General features: G+C 41.1%; 3 protein-coding genes across 9 annotated transcripts in view; 2 read left to right on the forward strand and 1 right to left on the reverse strand.

The window, feature by feature from the left end:
• On the forward strand, window positions 1-2,771 carry ANKRD37 (ankyrin repeat domain 37). Its single transcript, XM_075091276.1, has 5 exons — window positions 1-147; window positions 497-649; window positions 1,360-1,451; window positions 1,960-2,189; window positions 2,540-2,771. Exons 1-5 carry the CDS (start codon window positions 121-123, stop codon window positions 2,551-2,553), a joined length of 516 nt encoding a protein of 171 aa, XP_074947377.1. The 5' UTR covers window positions 1-120; the 3' UTR covers window positions 2,554-2,771.
• On the reverse strand, window positions 2,649-17,796 carry UFSP2 (UFM1 specific peptidase 2). 4 transcript variants are annotated; one of them, XM_075091268.1, is made up of 12 exons: window positions 17,602-17,796; window positions 15,887-15,965; window positions 13,919-14,099; window positions 13,770-13,836; window positions 13,290-13,447; window positions 12,281-12,473; window positions 10,670-10,816; window positions 10,045-10,209; window positions 8,582-8,706; window positions 6,399-6,475; window positions 4,822-4,946; window positions 2,649-3,383 (listed from the first exon to the last, which is right to left on the reverse strand). In XM_075091268.1, the coding sequence occupies exons 2-12, from the start codon at window positions 15,948-15,950 to the stop codon at window positions 3,297-3,299; spliced, it is 1,389 nt and encodes a 462-aa protein (XP_074947369.1). In that variant the 5' UTR covers window positions 15,951-15,965; window positions 17,602-17,796; the 3' UTR covers window positions 2,649-3,296. The 4 variants fall into 4 exon arrangements, with proteins under 4 accessions (XP_074947369.1, XP_074947367.1, XP_074947365.1 ...); XM_075091266.1 differs by lacking the exon at window positions 17,602-17,796 and adding an exon at window positions 17,265-17,376 and having other exon boundaries at window positions 13,290-13,444; XM_075091264.1 differs by lacking the exon at window positions 17,602-17,796 and adding an exon at window positions 17,265-17,376.
• Window positions 17,387-20,072, forward strand: part of CFAP96 (cilia and flagella associated protein 96) — a 14,728-nt gene continuing 12,042 nt past the window's right edge. The window contains exons 1-2 of one of the 4 annotated variants that reach the window (XM_075091273.1): window positions 17,387-17,570; window positions 19,650-19,837. In XM_075091273.1, the coding sequence (XP_074947374.1) occupies window positions 19,741-19,837 (97 nt within the window). In that variant the 5' untranslated portion in view covers window positions 17,387-17,570; window positions 19,650-19,740. Of the gene's footprint in view, window positions 17,571-17,641; window positions 17,968-19,649; window positions 19,838-20,072 lie in introns of those variants that run through there. The other 3 variants (XM_075091274.1, XM_075091272.1, XM_075091275.1) reach the window with 3 other exon arrangements.

Raw genomic sequence — 20,072 nt, forward strand, 5'->3', positions numbered from 1 at the left:
GGCGCGGCCGGGGGCGCCCCTTGCGCTCCCGCATTGCCGGGGTGCGGCGGGGAGGGAGGCACGGCCGCTCGCCGGGCCCCGCCGCCGTGAGAGCCGGACGTGCTCAGCAGCGGGGAGGCGATGATGGTGCTGGGCTGCAGTTCAGAGGTGAGCTCGGGGGGCCCGGGCTGGTGTTTCTGCCTTGCCGGGGCCCAGCTGGGGAACTGAATGCCGCGCAGCTTGCGGGGGGTTGCGGCCAGCTGGAGACCGTGGGGCGCTGTTGGCGGCCGTCAGTATTTCTGGCTAAGAGATTAAAAACCAGGAATATCATGCTTGGATTACTTTCTGTAAAAGGGCAGTCTCCAGGAACATAAAGGTCCGATGACTTGCGAGGGGGATGTTTTGTGCGGCCGTGCGGTGTTCTTGCAGCTTGCGTGGCTTAGACTGGCAATAACAGTGTGCCTTTGTTTTGGGTTTTTTAATTTTTTTTTCCCCTCCGGTATCTTGTTTATTTTAGTCCGGTAGTTTCAGCAATCTGTTTGAGGCAGGAACCGGTGTGAACGCACCTGCAGATGCTTTTGGTCAGTCTCCAGCTCACTTGGCTGCTTGTGGTGGTGAAGCTTTTTTCCTACTTTGGCAACTGCAGACAGGAGCGAATTTGAACCAACAGGTAAAATACAGAAGTTTTGTTCCTCCCGCTTCTAATCTGGCATCTCAGTAAATCCGATTTATATTATTTACATATATTTTTATTTAAGAGAGGTTCTATATACACAGTTGTATTGCATGAGGTATCTGGGGTTGCTTATTTTAGAATAACCTTATTCTAGCATGAACAAGAAATCCTATCTGTATTGCCTTAGCTATTTAATTTGCTACATATAATGCAATTTTCACGCTTACAATGCTGTGTGCAATCTAAAAAAACCTACCTTAACTCTTTTACTCAAACAGGTATTCCCTTTTCCTCTGAAATTTTGCCTCTACTCCGATAAACATCAGGATTTTTCCTCTAGCTGCATTGTTTAATTTGCTCGTACCTCTGAGCTGGTAGAATCAAACTGTTGCTCACAGGAATCCCTGAGCGGTGCTGAAAGATGCTGTTAAACAGCGTACAGACTGTATTCTGTGTAAATAATCTTTTAGAAGGTAAAGGTTAAAGAATGAGTATTGCATGGGACAGTATTTCTACTTTGCTGTGATGAATTCACTAACTGTTTAATGGCAGTCGCTGGGTACAGTTTACCAGCTGTATTCCTTTAATCTCACTCAAACTGGTATACAGAGTAACACTCCGTAAACAATCACACTGGAGAACAAGATAGCTTCATCCTATTCCCCTTCCTTGAAATGACAGCTATGTATAAATTGCGGTTTTAGGATTGCCTTGGAGAAGCCCCAATCCATAAAGCAGCAAAAGCTGGGAGCTTGGAATGTCTTGCTCTTCTTGTTGCTGGTGATGCCAAAATTGAGTAAGTTGAGCTACATTTAGTCATTTCAGTAACGGTGTCAAAGGATAGGTGTACTTTTTCTTGTTTGGAGCGTGCATGCGAAGACTGTAAATACATCATGACTGTAGTTGTAAGAGCTGTATTAAAAACTGCCACAAACACCAAAGTAGTATAGAGCATACACTGTTGGTTAGAAAGACCTCCACAGTAACTGCTAAGAGAATATTCCTGATTATAAGCTGTCCTTGTTAGTCTTCCATTCTGACTAAAGCTGTGGTCACTGTCCTCTTGCCTTTCTGATGTGCTAAGCCGGTCATAGTCTGATGACAAATTTAAAGTAATTATTCCCTGTTGCATTTAATACTAGCCCTCTGCATCAGCAGATCCCTGTGCTACGCGTGACAAGCCTTCTCAGTATTGATTCTTCATACTTGGGTCTGAAGTTACCACTTACTTAATCTTGACCAGTGCTTGCTTATGATATATAGTCCAATTTAATTGCACAGTTATTGTTAACCCTGCATTTCAGCTTGTGCAACAACAGTGGACAAACAGCAGCAGACCTCGCGCTGGCCTATGGCTTTCTGGAATGCGCCAAGTTCCTCACGACAATTCAGCACACTCGGACAATGACACTGAGAGGAGAGTCTGGCTACTCGCTAAGTGACAAACGCAGCTTGCTGCGAGAGGATCCAGCTCCACAGAAAGTTGAAAGAGAAACTGGCAGATCCATAAGCAGGAAGAGGAGAAGATCAGATGGTGCGTAATACCAGTGGCTTACTACAATTCAGAATATTTTTCCTTTTTTTTTAATGCTTTTGGCATTTAAGTAAATAAATTTGGTGGTAGCTACATAGCAGTTGGATTTAGAAGCCTGCTAGTAAGCATCAGCTAGTATAGATATTTAAGGTTATGGTCTTGTAAAAAAATGGATAGTGTGTGGGGAATGCCCCTGAAAGGGCTACTTTAACATGGGGGAAAAAAAAGAAATGGTAGGTACTGTTATTGAGGGAGCAGCTCACAGGGAGAGCAGCTTTACTAATGCCACAGGTGTATCCTGATATTTTGATGGCATTGGATACAGACTTACTCTTGTTTGTTCATGACAGATCTTGTCTCCTAACTGACAAAAGAAGCAGTCTGTAATCCCAAAATGAAAGCAAGGGGAACCCGAAGTCTGAAGAAACATGACTGGACTCTGCATTGTGCAGCCAGATGTATGCTGGCACACTGTCTCCTGAGAAGGAGGAAAGCTTGTTTATTTTTACTTCTTACAGAAGACTTTTTTTCTAGAATAGTTGTATTAATACAGCTATAAATAAATGAGCATATAACAATTAATTCTCTCACATTTTTTCTATGGAAATATAAGAACAAAGTTCATAAAATTCAGTACATAGAGCCATTTTCTCTCACTCCTTTTCTAAAATGCTGTTATCAACAGTACCAGCAGCAAACGGTGCCTTTGAACAGATTCATAGTGCAGAAGACAGGTGGCTATATGGATAATGAAAGGTAGAGGATGGTTCATCTGTTTGGCAAGACAGAATTCCATAAAAGGATGGGCATTTAATCTGTAAAGATCTTAGCATAATAAAAAATGCTATATAAACATAAAGTTGTCCTAGGCAAAAGAAACAAGTATGTTATTTATAAATGTATTTGTAAGAAATACAGTTCACAGCAGAAGACTCTTATTTTTAGATGTTTCATTTAAAAAAAAAACTCTTAATTTAAATTACTCAAGCAATGTTTCTATTTCAACTGGGTTTTGATTGACTTAAACCATTATTCTGATAAATAACAAGAGTTCTACCTAGATCAGCTAGCATTCTGGCTTAGCATGTTCCAGCGTAAGAGTGGAATTTAAATAGTTTTTGGTCGTTGAGGTAGGCACAGGTTATAGTAGGCGTCCTTGTTCCAAAAATCCAGGCCCTTCCATCCACACCAGCCCTGTCCAAGAAAAACCATGATAGCGTTTATATCCATACAAATTCTGTTTTTCTTTATCTAATACTATTGGATCTACTTTATTTTACTAATTTTAATCTAAGCTGTATGAATTCTGTTCAAATATCCATAGAATGCAATGACACACAGTTTTCAGGAAGTTCTCTACATGCCTGGTAACGTATTAATGGAAAACACTTTATGGAGTCTCTGCCCCTCCCTCCCCACTCCAACTCAGTTCCTAAAAGGTAGCATCTCTTCCCCCGACGCCTCCTTCTGCTGCTACAGAGACAAATATTATTCTGAAACTGTCATTTTCAGAGTTTCCATTTCTCTTGTCTTGAGGAATCCTTGCTTTCTTTGGTGATAGCAGATACTTCAAAGCCAAACAGGGCTCTTAATGTCGAAAGGAGTGCTGTTATGATTTAGCAGAAAAGCAGTTCAACAAAGCTGTTAAGCGTGCAGAGTACCACATAATTATATGAGGTGGTTTTGAAGGGAAGAGCTGCAGCCTTAGAGTCCACCTCAGTTCCTCCCTTCCCCTGCCACTTTTAATGGGGAAAGGGGGTTCTGCAAGTGTTTTATCCTCCTGGACCACTCCCAAACACCTTGTAGCTCTAATGGCCTTTGGTTCTACATGTTCTTTGGCAATTGTTTCTTTCTGCATTCAGTTCAAGCTTTGATCATTATGGGGCCAGCATGTTTCTTCAACAGCTTTTCTAGTTGGACCCAACCCAAGGGTGTTAAATAAAGCCATGAAATAAGAAGTTGCTATTTGCAACTTCATGTGAAGAAAGAAAAAATGGATTACTTAACACCTAAGGGATGATTTAGCCACTTTCACAGTTTAAGTTTCTGACGCTGTTTGCTGATTTGTAATGTGCTGTCATCCCTTTTAGTAGCTCTAAATATGGACATAACACTCCATACCCTTCAGTTCATAGAGTTTTCCCAGATTTTCAAAACAGCTCAGCACCTGCCCTTTAAACTTCATTGAAGGCCTGATTTGAGAATGCCTAGCGTTGTTTTTGTTTTAATTTTTTGAAAACAAATGGCTATCTTCTCTGCTTCAGTAAAAGCATTTTACAGGCTGAACGGATTTTTCTGTTCCACTCAAAATACCAAACCCATTTATTGTATGTACGGCTGGGTAGATGGGGAGATGGGTCAGTTCAGAGAAAGTAAAGAACATTTTTTTGTACTCCAACAACTTCATACAGTTGCTGACTCAATGCATCCTCTCCAAAGACACTAAGTTTCAGGAACTAACAGTAAGTAGCACACAGCAGGTTACCTGGGATCAGCACTTCCCTCCACAAGGGATGGAGAAGCTGTAGAACAGCCAGTTTGCATTTGGCTGAACATTGATTGTTTATTGCCAAAATACATGTATATATGTGTGCATGTGTGTGTATATATGTGCATATGCATCAAGCCTCACCTTCTCCAAAATAACATGCAGATCTTCTCCTCCAGTGTAATGCGGGTCTAGAATCAAATATTTTATGTGCCCTGTAACCTCATTCCAAGCCACTCCCAATATCGTGTGAGCCAAAACACCTCCACCTAAAACAGGAGGAACACAAATTGCTAGAAGTTTTTCACTGAGATTGGCTAAATGTGCAAGCCTAAAATAAAAGTACATCAACACTTCCTATTAACAGATTAGCTTGGTTATCAAAATGATTCTGAAGCTCTCCTATGTAAGAGTCTTCACGAAATTAAACATCATATTTTTACTATAAGTAGGGAAGGCTACTTATTTCACTTTACTTACTACAACTAGAGAATTTATTTCCAAATTTCTTCCATGTTAGCAAGGCGGGTTAAATCCCCAGCACTGCCACCAGATGAAGTCAAGAATATTTCAAACCTCTGTTTTGCTTGCTTTTTCTTTAAAGAAACTGTAGAAAAGGAATCTGCAAACCTTGCTGGTTGTAAAAGGACTACAATTAGAAAAGAAATCAGAATTTCTGGATAAGGGTTATCTGCTGTTTTCTACCAAGTTTCATCAACAGATGTTAGGGGCAGAGAAGTGATTTCTGGCTCCCCTTTCTTGAGCCTGCAAACAGGGGAAGGGGGTATTTGGATGAGCTGGCCACAGGTCAAATCCTGCATGCTTCTTTCAGATAGCACGAGGAGTTCACATCCTTGGGATACTGCAGTAGTGACTCCACACAACACACAGCAGTTGCAGAAATTCCCAAAGAACACAAGCAAAAAAAACCCCAAACCCACCCTAAAATGTCTGCCCCCCAACAACAAAAATTAAACCAATCGCCAAGAGAGCCTTACAGGGAAGGGTAAGTTACAGACTTAAAAGATTTTTCAACACAGGAATATAAATTATTGAAATTCAGACAAAAAGGCTCTTGAAAGGCCAAGAATATTTCATACCAAAATCTGGACTTCTGGTACCTCTAATTTGAGGGGGTAACATTACCTTTATGGAGTGCCAAATACAGATTGCAAAAATTGCTAAAATTAACAGTTTATTACAGCTGAAAATTATATTTTCAATATTCTTCATTTTCAAAAACATCTGTCTTGAAAATGGCTCAATTAAAGTTATGGCATTCTTAGGAATGGCATTTCTTATGTTACCAACATTTCAGATCATTAAAACTGGTCTTAAAAAGTATTTGGATAATACCCTTCTCTTCAAGGCCAGATAAACACTGCTCTTCTGTGATGGGAAGTTTTGGGAACCTTCTCCCCTAGAGAGCAGAAGTCATGTCTCGCGTTCTGACTTTAACAGCAGTTTTTAAGAACACCATTAGCAATGACTTTTGTTACCAGGTTTAAAACTAAGCTTGGGAGAAACACTGAGTGAAAAGGTACCAGCCAGGCTAAGCTGTATTGTTTTCCAGGCTCCCCTGGGAAAAGCACAGTTTTTGATTCATCTAGAGTTTTGCTTAACTCTTGTACAGTAACCTGAACAAGTTCTAATTGAAATGAAATTTAGCATAGGGAGGCCACGCACTTTTCATTGGCATTCTTCGATACTCGAGCACTTACCGATCATAACTGGAGTTCCTTCAGTCTTGAAATGATTGGCAAGCTCTCTTCCCTGCAACGCTAGTTCAGAACCCTGGCTAGGTAAGAAAAACAATAGATCTGTCATCCTCACTAGGCTTAATTCTCTAATTGTCCACTACACTCGTTAACTGCATAGGTAACTAGAAAGCGGCTTAGTGTTTTCCTGCATAAACACCCTGGGACAATCTGAAAATAGTTTTTTAATGCAACGTACAGATTCTGGTTGGAGCAATGAAGCTGCTGTAAGCCCAGTTGCCACTGGAGCACCTGGAGGCACCCAGCTTCTGCAACGCGTCTGCTGCTTGCCTCCCACAGCAGGGGCAGCTGGTTAAGCCCCAGCGGTTCTCTCCATGTGGCTGAAAAACAGACTGGCTACATCTGTCAGCAAGGGGGAGTCCGAAGTCACAGAACTTAATCAGAAACATGACAAAAATAGGGTGTTGATAAAAGTGTTTATAACGACGTCTCTTAAGACAGGTTTCCACTGTAATTGCACTGGTGATTGCAGTACTCATACCCGAGCCGGCTTTAAAAAAATAAAAAAGTAAAATCTCAAATAACATTAGTAATCTGTCCAAAGCAACACTGAACTTGGCTTTGGTATAATCTCCCTGCTTTGCTTTTCAACCCTGGGGACCAGCCACACACAAAAGAAGTCTACACGGAGGAGAAAGGCACATGCACAATACATGCATGTACTCCGGGATTTGGAGCTGAAGGCACACGTCTGACAGACTCGTATTCCCCTTAGAAAACTGACAGTACTCCCAAAAGTGGTGACAAAAGCGAGGCAAGGAAATTAAGACAGATATTTTTAGTATCTTGCCTTCCTATTTCTTCATATAGTGGTTAACCTTTTGAAAAGCCAAAGAAAGCCTGTGTGCCTGCTTCTCAAGTTCCCAGGAAAAGGATTAAATGCAGACAGAATACAACACTGAACTCTGGGAAATGGTGCATTTGCAACAATGGGTTCAGTGCTCGTGTTGCTGGTGCAGCTGTGAAGTCTTATTTCCACGAAGAGTTGAGGTGCTAGCTGGAAATAAGCCCATACAAGACAAAAATGCTATGTATGGCCAGTTGAAAAAGAAGCATGACACTTCCTTTTAGCGTGGTAGTGATGTTGGCTTTTCATAATCCTGAAAAACCATTGGTGCTCCCCTGTAGCAGCACTATCAGCAATTCTACCCAGTTCACACAGGAATCTATTCGATATCCTCTAATGTGCAGGAATAAAAGCCTTCGTACTGGCAGGGCCCATCACAGCTGCTATAAGTAAGAGGTGGATCATCTGCAAATATAAGCTCTGGAACAGAAACAATTAAAATTGTCTGTATAAAGCTTTACAAAATATTGAAGACCTTTAAGAATCACCAGGTCACGTGCTCTTTTAGAATATCCACAGTAGGATTTCAGTCTAAATAAACATAACTCATGAGTGGTATTTTGTTTGACTAGAATTTTCATACATGCTAAATTAGCATATATTCTTTATTTCATTATTGTATTTATCACAAAATGTTCAGGGATTTGTTAGTCTGCTTAGTGCTGCCTAAAATGATAAAAATCCAGTAATTTTACTTCCGATAAATGCTGAACATTATCCTTTTTCTCCCAAACATATTTGTAGGGTTCTTTACTGTGTATGAGAGTGTCAGATTGTCAGAATAGAAACAAATCCCTTGTTTTATCTGTCACACAAATCCAGAAAAGGAAAACACTATTCCAGGCTGCTCAGCAATTTGCCTCCATCCTCAACTAGGATCCTCACAGGCTAGCTCTGTGGACAAAGTAATGATTTACTGCCAGTGTGCGTTTAGCTCCCTGTGACCGCCCACCGCATGCCTGCTTCAAAAATTGTGTTTGTGGTGCAAAGGAATAGGCTGAATTTGCGCCACATCAGTTTGCGTATCTTTAAGTCATTTATAGCGACTGCAAACTGGAGCCCCAAGCCCACAAGAAGTTTAGCAGTATCTTAATTTGTAAGCGCTTATCTCAGCACAGCCAGAGACAGGAATACAGGGTTTATGAACAAGGAACTCTTAAAAGATTTATTATCGCTTTTATTATCCCTATTATCCCATGTATTGTAACGGTAATTTGCATTTTAAGGCATTCAGTCTTTTTAATAATTACTGAGCTATTAAACAGATACTGATTCTTACCTGACAAATAATATTTTTGACGTTATTCCAAAAAGCTGATTCAGAACAAGCTGTACCTCAATTGAGCCAATCCACTGCCGTGACCCAACAAACGCTGCGGGTTTGTCTCCAGCATCAACCAGTGCCTTTGCAACACCATGATGAAGAAGAAAAACAAACATCAACACCATATAGTAGGCAATTCTACCCCTTTTTGTGAACAAAGTCGGTTTATATATACATGGGAACATGTTTTGAGCCTAGCCGGTCAGAAGGAGACAAACGGGTATTGAATTCATTCTTTGTGGAAATGCCGCCTGAACACCGCTACAAACAGTGCCTGTAAGCACAGAATGTAGCCCCAGGTCCAGAAGCAGACTTCAAGCTGGGATGAGCGAGCACTGAGCTGTCTAATAGTGGAGTGCATCGTTTGTACTGCAGAATCCACTTCACAGACTGAAGCACTTGGATTCCCATTCAAAGCATCTCAGAAAAGGATCCATAAAATAGCGCTCCGAGGAAGAGGCCACTGAAATACACTGAGGGTTGTGGTTTATTTTAAGCTCTTCTCCATTCTGAGGCTTGTATGTCACATGCAGCACTTGAGAGGGGCCTTTTCCGCTCAGGATATAAAGCTTCCTCAAGGCTACTGCCCTCTTCTAGATATTTAACAATACTACCTGAGTGCATGGACTTCAGCTGCTTTTGGGTTTAGGTGTGGACTGAGAAGTGTTCAGGAAACGCAGTTTTAACTTCAGTGCTCACGTCCCTGCTAAATATGATGAAAGTTGTCTTATGGACTGCATCAAACTTTGCTAAGTGTTCAGTAAATAAATATAATGCAAAAGAACGATTTTTAGAAGACTGAAGATGATTGCAGTATTTCTTGCTAGGCATACAATATTAGCTACCTAAGCTTTTTCCTTTCAGTGCTGTTAACAGAAAAAACCCACACTCAAGCACATGTTTGAATTGACAATAGAAAAAGAAGTAAAGGAGAGTTAAAAGAAAACAGCAGGAAAAGCCCACTACTCTCAAAGGCAAAGCAGCAAAAGAAAGCAGTGAATCAATGCATTGCATCTGGGGACTAATCCAGCTGCCACTGAATACAAAAGTCAGTTTCAAAAACTGATTTTAACATGACAAATTTGGTTGTTTTCTTTCATTTGGCAAAAACAGTGAAAAACATCATAATCTGTGCTTCTAATAGAACATTAATCAAAGGAAATACTTATAAGGCTATTTTAATGAGTCTTATTTGTACAGATAATGTCACCCAACACCAATAAACATTTGGAGACAGATCGGTAATAAAACTCCTAAAAAATAATAATTCAGGACTACTATAGTTCAATTTAAGATATAAATTAAAAATATCACACAAATCTGAAGCACAAAAGATATGAATTTGATATTTTAAAAATAACACATACAAGATTTTCTAGACAAATAAGCAGATTATTTTATGCATAAGTGTTCTGTACCTGTTGGATTTCCTTGTGTGTTGGTATAGCTGTATCAATGTAACCTTGGTGCTTGAACCAAGAACAGATTGTCTGCAAAGACCGATAGGCGCAGCCCCAACCACTGTCATCAAACCGATCCTGCATATAGTGGTGATAACTATATACACCATGTACTAAATAAACCTGCACAGAAAGAGATAAGACAAATGAATCTGATCGCACTTGCATCAGTTTTCAGAGAAGTCATATGCCTCTCTTGCTGGCACTGTGAATGCCTTCCGCTGGGGACTTCAAATCTTTGGAAGAATGGAAGGTTTGTTATTCACACATGATTACTCCTCCTGGTTTTGTCTCCTAAACATCATTGTTCATAGTTTTAGTTTCTTGCCCTGGATCTGAGAAACTTTTACAGTACATACTAAAAATGTGTACATTCTTTTTCAAGAAAATGCCATTTCTTTGGGACAAATATAGCTAAAGCAACACCATGTCGTGCAGAGAAGCCCTTCTGCTTAAAAGGCCAAGCCTGTCACCTCACTCTCTCTCATCTCTACATTACTGACTGTCTAAATGACTACTTCTAACAACAAATCTCAGGAAAAATAAAAAACACTTTCTTACAAATGTTTCAGTTTAAACTTACCATACCAGACTCTGTACCAGGTGAATTAAGATGTAAATGTGGGTTTCTGAGATATCCATCTTTATATGGTTCATCTGGAAAATGATAAGCATTTGCTCTCTTGAAATACGGTCTGTCACAAGGCAGATTGAATAACTCATGTAATTCCTACGTGCAAGTTAGAATAAAAATAAAGAGCACAATTCAAATTTTGGATTAAGAGAAACACCACACTGTAAGTGACAATAAAGACATGAACAATCTTTAGAGCAGAGTTCAGAAAATTTAATTCAGCAGACTTTAATATATTAATATTCAGTGGGTGCATTTACTGCCAGATCTCAGCTCTCAAAGGAAGCTCCTGGAGGCTTACCTCCTTATCTAAAGGGCATGCCTGCTGCTGGAGCCCCGCTGAAGTTATCATGAGCAACAAAGGTCTTATGAAAGTATGGTAAAATACACCGTAATGGAAAAGGATTACAGTTTTGTCTATGGAGTAGTATATATACACACACTCTGAATGATAATCTTAACCAATATTGAAGACATACAACTACCACCTGCTGAGACAAAGTAAAGATACTGATCTTATGGTTTAAGCAGATTCAGTCTATTTTTACATCTCTTAAGCATTGTTTACAACATAGCAGCCACGTTTAAAGAGCTATATTGTCTTACTTCACAGAGCTCAAGAATGAAAGGAACGATGAGATAGCATCTAAGATAATGTGTGTAACACAGGCAATACATCTTACACACGTGACCCAACACTGAACCCAACTGCATTAGCTAAAATAACACTTAGCAATGGGTGGATAAATGGGAACAGAAGACAGAGAGCAGGAAAGACTTATGTGCCACCAATGCCTGAGGCTTCTGCGAACGCAAGGAATAGATTAGGTTTTATATACCCAGTAATGCTTCACATTGAAGAAGAAAATGAAAAATCCCCACAGCTTCTACACCTCTAAGGCAGCAGAAGGTTCTTTCCCCACTCTCCGTATGTGCAACTGTGTGACCTGAACTGGAATCTCCCAGGTACATGTCTCAGTCTGAAAGGACTGTCACATCAGACCGTTTCTCTATCTCATCCATATTCCTTCTTCTGGATGTGGCAACCAGAAGGCAAAAAACAAGCAAACAAAAGCTAGCTAATGCTGGTCAGCTGTGAGCCACAAAAAGCAGCACTCCCTGCCCCCACCGAAAACCAAACAAAACCCAACAACTCATAACCCCAAGAAAGAAACCAAAACAAACAAAAAACCCAACTCCAACCCTTTCAGGGCACCTGTTAAAGCCTGAAAGGAGTAACATGCTACAAGTAATCTGATGTTCTACCAGGGAAGTAGAGAAATTAAAAGAATACAGTACCAGAAGTACAATTTAGATAAAACCTATCTAAAACAAATCCTATGTAGTTTTAAAGTTTTAATTCTTCTAATAAATCAAACTTCCACATTCAGCATACTGCTTCAGTTACCATAAATTAAAGAAAGAAACAGCAGTATCTGTCAATATTTATTTTATGTTGGCTAAATGAAAAGCTTTACCATTGCTTCAATGACAATAATAATAGTAATTTTTTTTTAAAAAATGTAAAAGTGAGGTTCTGTTAGTATTTGTTGGCTTTACCTTTCTGTAACTTTCCAACTGATCATCTGAAATACCTGTAGGGTACGAGACAGTTACAAGATGATTTTTTCCTGGTAACATGAAATGCAATTGTTCTGGTATGGTAATTGACGTTCCCTTCATATATTTCATGATGCATCTTTCCATGTCAGTTAATTGTCTGTGAATTGCTTCCACTAGTAGATTCTGTACCCTGCAAGGTAAAAGGGAGAATATTTAAGAAGTAGAATCGTGATGGTGGATCATTCTCTCTCATAGCTCTGATAGTTATACCATCCTTATATGCATATTTGCACCTGGTCCGATGAACTTACTACTTCCATGCTTCCACTCCCACAGAGAAAGAGAACCTCACCATGCTTTACTCAAAGCACATCTGCCTGCAGAAACTACTCCCCAGTGATTTGACCTTCCAAAGTCCATGTCTAGCACCAGAACCCCAACCATTATGAGCATTTGCCAAAATAAAAGTTATATATATGACTATATGGTGGTTTTTGTTGTTTTTTTTTTTTTTTGCGTTTTATCCACCCCATTTAGCATCCTTCAGAGTCAAATCCTATGGAAAAAACACAAAGGGAAAAACACAGAGGAAGACTTTTAACCTTTTCCACCTTCACCTACCCAGCTGTAGCCCCTAATGTAGTACTGGGATCACAAAGACTCATCAAATACACTCCAACTTTTATACACACTCACGTACTTAAAAGAATTTGTAGAACATTTTCCTGACTTTCTCATTCCTTGCTAAGCAATTGTTACAGATCATCAAATCTATCAGACATTGATAAACTGATTTTTTTGTAGATAGCAAAAGGATTGTGTCTTAAGATGGTTAAAGCTAACAGCTGTCTACAGGAGCTTTTATTATTTACACAGTTAAATTCCATTACAAAAATAATACAAGCTACTTCATTAAGCAGATTAACGATACGAGAGCTTTACTTCATAATTTCAAGAAAAAGCAGAAATGAAGCTGAAAAATTACAAGTTCAGGATTAACACTTACTTTCCCCATGTTTCTTCTGGAGAAACAGATACAACAACATCAACTGGCAATGTCATATTAATGTAGTGGTGCTCCTTATTTTCCCTTTCAATGACTGGAGCCAGAGCAGCTAATGGAGATGTCATTTCCAACATGAGGTCTATGTTGACTATCTGCTGCTGCAGAGAATAAAGACACTGATAGTACATCTCTGACAGCACATGCACCAAGAAGGCAAAAGTAAGACTGTAGATATTGGGTATCAAACTCAGTAATGAGATAACTGGGTTTAAAAATAAAAGCTAGTAATGTTAGACAAACTTCTACTGGTATACTGTAGATGGAACTGTGCATTCATGCCAAATCTCAATGACTTTAAAAGGATTCTTTTAAGTCACATCAATGTCTATTTGTGTACAGAAAAGCCTATGGAGGGCAGATCTAAAAATTTTTAAATGATAGGTTGTCTGATACAATTTATTAATGGGGTGAGACACATACCGTATCTTGTAGCTTTTTATCCTTTTTTTTGCCAAGCTTCCGTTTGGTCTCATCATCTTGATCAAATCTGAAGTATCAACAGAAAGAGAAACTTTTATAATATTAAATTAATCTCTTAAAAATATATACAGATTTTAAAATACACTCACTGTATAAATCGTCTTATCTCCTTACAAGCAGAATCATCAGTCAGCTCTGGAACAGTGTTCATACCATTGTTAGGCCACACATAAACCGAACTGTGGCAAATTCTTAATACAAGAACATCTGAAGACAGTTTGCTTGCAAGATCACTGAAAACATATCCTAATGCCTTTTTTGTTGATGCCTCTGAAACACAAGAAGGATACAATTAGCCTGGAAAATTCCCTCACTTTTGTTCTAGCTGCTGGGTGTTACATTTAAGAAAAAAAAAAGATTTCACTTAACAGGTCCATCTCAAACATTCACACACATAACTGCCTGAACAAAAGCAAAATATGAAGAGCCGAATGAATTACAGAAGAATAACCTATGCCGTAGTCAATTCGCGCATCAATAGCTCTTAACCATGCCTACAGTTGCAAATAAACTTCTACATATGGTTATATTCAGACTTCTGAGTAAATACTGGAAAGATTCAACCTGAGTCACATGTTTCTGACTTCATACCATCTTCTAGAAATACAAACCAGAAGCATACTAGACTTCATACCATCTTCTAGAAATACAAACCAGAAGCATACTAATTTTTTGGAAAAGCAGGGCGTTCACTCCAGCTGCGGACCGCATTTTGGCCAATGCACACCTGAAACTGTAAGCCACACCCCGGTCAGTCTGAATCTTTATTACTGGTACAGACACCTGTCTTTCAGAGCTTGATTTGACTTTAAGTTTCACCCACTCCTTACAACCTGAACCAATACTGGCTATGACAGAGCAACTTTTGCTCATTACCAGCACCGTCTTCCTCACTGGGCAGGTTAACAACCATAACTTAGAATGCAACACGCTATACAAAGCCTAAGAAGCTATCAAAGACTATGCCGAACTGTATTTCTTTAACATATTAACATAGATTTGGCCACTATTAGTTGACTTTTGGACTAGAAGTCTATAAAAGTACAGTGTTAGAAAAGTTAAACAAACCCCAAGATATTTAGCTAGATCTCCTCCAAAAGAAAAACCTCATCACCTTCAAAGGAGTGGTCTGCCATATTCACATACTATTTTTCTGTAGAATATTATGCTGCACTTGGACAATATCAGGACCACTCTGCTTCACTGTAGTTAAAATTCACTACACTGTAAACAAAGTAAAATAAAAAGCCTTCCTCTAAGGATGCAACTCACAAAATGTCGTTATGCGTAAGGCCAACCTATTCAACACTTCTATTCCACATCATGAACTGAAGTGAACCCAAGTTCCTTTTCAAGGTTCACTAGCACTGAATTCAGAGTTTCTAGTAAAGACGTCCTTTTAAAATACAGAATGAGCTGCAGTTGAGCTAAAGACACCCTCCTTCCACACTCTGCCCTATGATAGCTCAGTGGCCATCGAGAGCTTTGAGCAGACTGAAGTGCATGCTGCATCACTGTAAGAATGTGGGACGAGAGGAGCCTCTTAACACCACACGGCCTACTCCCAATTCCACATGGAACTGCAGTAGCCAATCGTGCCTGAATTCAATAGAGTAACTAGTTAGCTTGTTCATCTTCTCTATTTCTCTAGAAAGACCACAATGTCAAAACGCTATTATTAATATAATCCTGTTACAATGAAATAGTTTTCACCAAATTATGCTCTGATTGCTTGGAATTTCAGGGTCAACTTTGGACTCAAACTGAAAAGTGATCCAAATACCATATCCATAAGTAGGAAAAATATGTAAATAAAATTACCTAAAACTGGCAATTTAAACTTTATTTCAAATTAAGATAAAAAACATATGATGGAAAAAGACTGTCAGAAAATTAATGGAGATAAAGAATAACAATTTTTGTACTTAATATTTACAAGTTTGAGGAGAAGCACTTAACGTCTGATGAAACGCCAAGAAAATAAACATCATAGCTAGTTAATTAACAGTTATGCCAATAAACTTTTATTAAGAAATCTGTTAGTCTTATAGACACACCGTCAGTAGTTGCTAGCTGAAATGCAAGATCCAAGCCTCCTCTTATTCTAAAGACTATGTCCATGGGTTCTAGAACAACCTGAGGAGAAAAAAGAGGCAATGAAAATGAATCGTTATTTCAACATGCTTTCTCTCTAGTTACAACTGTCTGTTGTTACACCACAGTGTGCTGGCACACTGGTAACTGCTGCGGCTGCTCAGCATACAGAAGGCCAGTGAATAAAGAGGGAATGGAGCGGCACAGCAGCACATAGTTGTCAGAGCCAGTACCTCAAGTACAAGTGCTGCTACGAACAGTACTTAAAACACATTTCCTACCTGAACAAGATAGTCTTAATTCTGTAGTTTTACCGTTTAGAAATATTTTGGTTGAAGTGTCATTGTTTCAATCCAGATGTTGTGTTTCTCTGAAGATTCTTCTTCCAGTTCAAATAAACCAAGGGCTGCTCTGAGCAGCAGACCAAAAAGGTAATTAAGCACATCTGTAAGCGTGCGCTCATCTTGGTTAGGAAATCACAGCTTCAGGGAAAGAAAAAACCAGGAAAAAAAAAAAAAAAAGGAGGGGGGATATAACCTCTGGAACCCAGGCTGAGTTTCATATTTGACAGAAGAGCCTTATGCCTGCACAGAGACCACCCAGCTGTTTCCTTCCCCTTCTGAAGCCCCTGCTCTGTGTCCCCACAACCGCTCGGTGCAGACACCTTAACATGAACTTCGTCAGAGAACTCATCCAGATGGAAAACCACCCTTTTACCGAGAGAAGACCTTTTCAGCCAGACTGATTCCAAGCGAAATTCAACATACCGCTACAAAAACAGCTGTGCCAGCAGAGAGGAACAAAAGGTGACAGTCCAGAAGAGTGTGGGCATTGCTCAGTCTAACAGTCCACGAAAAGAAATGCTTCACAGCCTTAACTGTGCAAAAAATGACGCAAGAATGACGTTCAGGAATGAAAATCAAAAGGAGCAAGAGCGGACGCGGCCTTTTGACAGTGGCTCGCCATGAACGATGGGCTCTTTTTCAAATCCCTGACTAAGGCCACGCAGGCTGAGCCACCCCAGGTCCCCACGGGGGACAGGGAAGGGCTGCCGCGGGGAGCGTGCGGGGTGAGCCACTACCCCGCCGGACACAGCCCAGCCCGGCAGGGAGGGCCTCGCACCCCGAACTGCCCGGGGAGCCTCGGCACCTCCCCTGAGCCGCCCCTGCGGGCCGCCGCGGAGCGCCCACCCGGCGGCGGGCACCGGGCACCAGCCCGCCCCGCTCGCCACGGGGGGCCGGGCAGCGCCACAGGCCGCTCCGGGTGTGGGGGACACACACACCCCTAGGGCCACACCAGCCCTCTCCCCCCCCGGGGTCCCCGCGGGAGGGCCAGACTCACCACGTCGCTCAACGCCGCGGCGGGGGCGGGGGACGAGCCCGCCCGCATCCTCCCCGCCCACGCACGATCGCGGCCGGTGAGAGGCACCAGCGCCCCACCTCCCCCCCCGCCCGTCCAGCCGCACTGCGCCGCCGCGCAGCCGCCATCGCCTGGGCCGTGCCACCGCAGGGAGCCGCGGGGGGGGACAGCCGGGACATGCCCGCTCTGCCCGTTGGACTGTCCCGCCTCCTAGGCAACCGGCACCACCATACCGCCCCATCTCCCGCCGGCAGCGGTCTCGGGCGGGTGAGGTGCCGGCTCCGGCAAGTAGGTGCCGCTCGGTTCCCCCTGGACTCACCTCACCGATCTTCCGTACCCCGCTGTGCTGCCGCCCGGGCGGGGGGGGGCCGGCGCACGGCTGTGGAGCGCCTAGAGCTGAGCTTTCTCTAGCTTGGGCAGCCAACCATAGCTCTGTGGGGTCCAGTTTGTGCGGTATCAGCGCTCTGTGGCAAAATACTGCTATTCCTTCACCTTTCCTACGAACTGGGAGACGCTCCAGAATCGCGCTTGCCCGCCTGCCGCCTGGCAGGGCTGCTCCTCCAGGGCCAGGCTCCTCCACCTCGTTACCTCTCGTCAGCCGCGTCGAACTGCTGAGGTCCAAAAACCCTTCCCATTAATCCCTCGACCAACGATCTTTGCTTTACACTGCAGAATTTAATTCTAGGTCTGCTTATTGTTGATAAATTATTCCTATCCTCCTCATCAATAATGAATCATAGAATGTCCTGAGCTGGAAGGGACCCACAAGGATCATTGAGTCCAACTCCTGTCCCTGCACAGGACAAACCCAAATTCACACCATGTCTCTTGAGGGCGTTGTCCAAGTGCTCTTGGATATCGTCAGGCTTGGTGCCGTGATGCCTCCCTGGGGAGCCTGTTCCAGTGCTAAATCCCAACTACCTTCAGAACAGTGAACCCTTAAGTTTGTTCCCAAGGGTCGGTTTTCTGTCATCTCTCAATGCTCTTTCTTGTCGCCTGCCCTTTGGCTCCTCACTCAACGTCTAGGTCTACCAATATTCAAAGAACAGGCCTGAGTTTACCTGATGAAGTGATGGTGCATTTTACACTGTGTGAACCTCCACATGGTGCAGAAAAAACTTGCTTCAAGCTTTTTAAAACTTCTCCATGCTGTCCATCCTGTGTGCTGAGCATAAGCTTTGTACACAGTGTTCCAGCATGTTATTTTTCATAATAAAAAATATCTATAAAATCTATATTATATATATTTCCTCTGCTGTGCTGCTGCTGCTTTTCTACTCTGCACCCACAAGCCAGATATAGCTAATGTGTGATATTAATCTCGGAGTTTTCTGCTGCCTGAGTTATTTTCATTCCTATCTTCCATCTTGCCTTTGCCCCCAATGTTAATACCAACATGGAACATGATCTACATTGTCTTTAATCTGTATTTCACCCTGATGTCCTCTTAACTTTGCTGCTCTCTCTTCAGCTGTATGGACACAGATACTTCAGCTATTTGTTTGCATATCCTTGATGTTTTGGATAATTTTTATATTTTATGACTTTCAAGAAATAGCTTTTCTAACATTTTAACCAATTTCTTCTACCTTCATTTCCATTCTTGGTGAACTTACCATATATTGTTGTCTTCCTCCTCAAGGCAGTTCTTCCTCTAGCTGATTATGATTCCCATCTCTACTAGTTTTCACTCTGGGAAGTGGATCCCTGGTAATCCCAGCGCTAAGCCTGCTCTCTATTCAAGCCCTTGAGTTCCTTACACTTGTTGACGAGGCATTTTCTTTAGTCCTGTCAGGCTCCAATGAGGGTGATGATGAGGAAAAATTAACACTTACTGTAAATCATTTGCATTAAAACCAAGAAGAAATTGGAGATATTTACCATGACCAGGTCTTGGATAAGTTAGAAGGCTTCCAAAATTCCACTTTTATGTTTTACCCCAGATTTGTCCATACACTGACCTTCTATACCATCATTAGAAAGTGACTGAAAACCATTGCTAGAGGTAACCCACAAGATGAAGGAGGAGGCTGCTCGGCATGCTTTATTACTAGCTGTTAGTGCCGCCAAAACCTCTCATCTCAGTACTCTGGTGATATCCGTTATAAATTTTGACCCAAACTATGTAAATTTGGTAAGAGTTGCACCAGTTGTATTATAAGTGCATTTGATTTTCTCTTTCTGCTCATGTTTTGAATTTGTTGAACAGAGGAGATATAATGGTGTCTAAATCCCACGTAGTCCATTTGTCCTATAAGACCGAAGCTGTCAATCAGATTGTACAATACTTTCTTCAGATTATATTTATTGCTAATATTTTTAACCAAAATTTTTTGCATTTTACTTAAATAAACTTTTTGTTTACAGGTGTCGACTGCTTATAGACTTTTGCAGTAGAACAAATAAATAAGGATACTTCAACCCTTTTAGTGCAGAGCACTGTCACACGGATCCAGCCATGCCTGCAGAAGGAAAAAGTGATATGGAGAGGATTGGCCTTTTCAGTGAAATGGGTTATGTTACCATTGGAGATAAATATGTATCACATTATATGCGTAAGTAGACTTAATTTTAATCACTGTTTAGGGATAGGGACCACCTCTAGTACCTGTCTACTTGCAGAATCACTATTTACAAATGTATTTTTTAGTTAGAGGGAACTGCTTTTTCCTGCATAGTCTTTGCTCAGGTCTGTATTGTTAAGAGAAAGGCTTGATATGTTGGAATGAATATATCGAAGAAAGGAAAAATCCAATAAAACTTAAAAATATGTATGCATAATAGACTGAT

This window comes from Phalacrocorax aristotelis, chromosome 4 (genome assembly GCF_949628215.1).
Source record: "Phalacrocorax aristotelis chromosome 4, bGulAri2.1, whole genome shotgun sequence".
NCBI classification, from domain to species: Eukaryota; Metazoa; Chordata; class Aves; order Suliformes; family Phalacrocoracidae; genus Phalacrocorax; species Phalacrocorax aristotelis.

Excerpts from the sequence above, each read along its gene's own strand:
- ANKRD37 (XM_075091276.1), top strand. The coding sequence starts at position 121 with ATGATGGTGCTGGGCTGCAGTTCAGAG. Across the intron at positions 650-1,359 it reads GAGCGAATTTGAACCAACAG|GATTGCCTTGGAGAAGCCCC; the intron begins GTAAAATACAGA and ends TTGCGGTTTTAG. Across the intron at positions 1,452-1,959 it reads GCTGGTGATGCCAAAATTGA|CTTGTGCAACAACAGTGGAC; the intron begins GTAAGTTGAGCT and ends CCTGCATTTCAG.
- UFSP2 (XM_075091264.1), bottom strand. The coding sequence starts at position 17,312 with ATGCGGGCGGGCTCGTCCCCCGCCCCCGCCGCGGCGTTGAGCGACGTG. Across the intron at positions 15,966-17,264 it reads CCGCGGCGTTGAGCGACGTG|GTTGTTCTAGAACCCATGGA; the intron begins GTGAGTCTGGCC and ends TTTTCTCCTCAG. Across the intron at positions 3,384-4,821 it reads TGCATGTTATTTTGGAGAAG|GGCTGGTGTGGATGGAAGGG; the intron begins GTGAGGCTTGAT and ends TTTCTTGGACAG.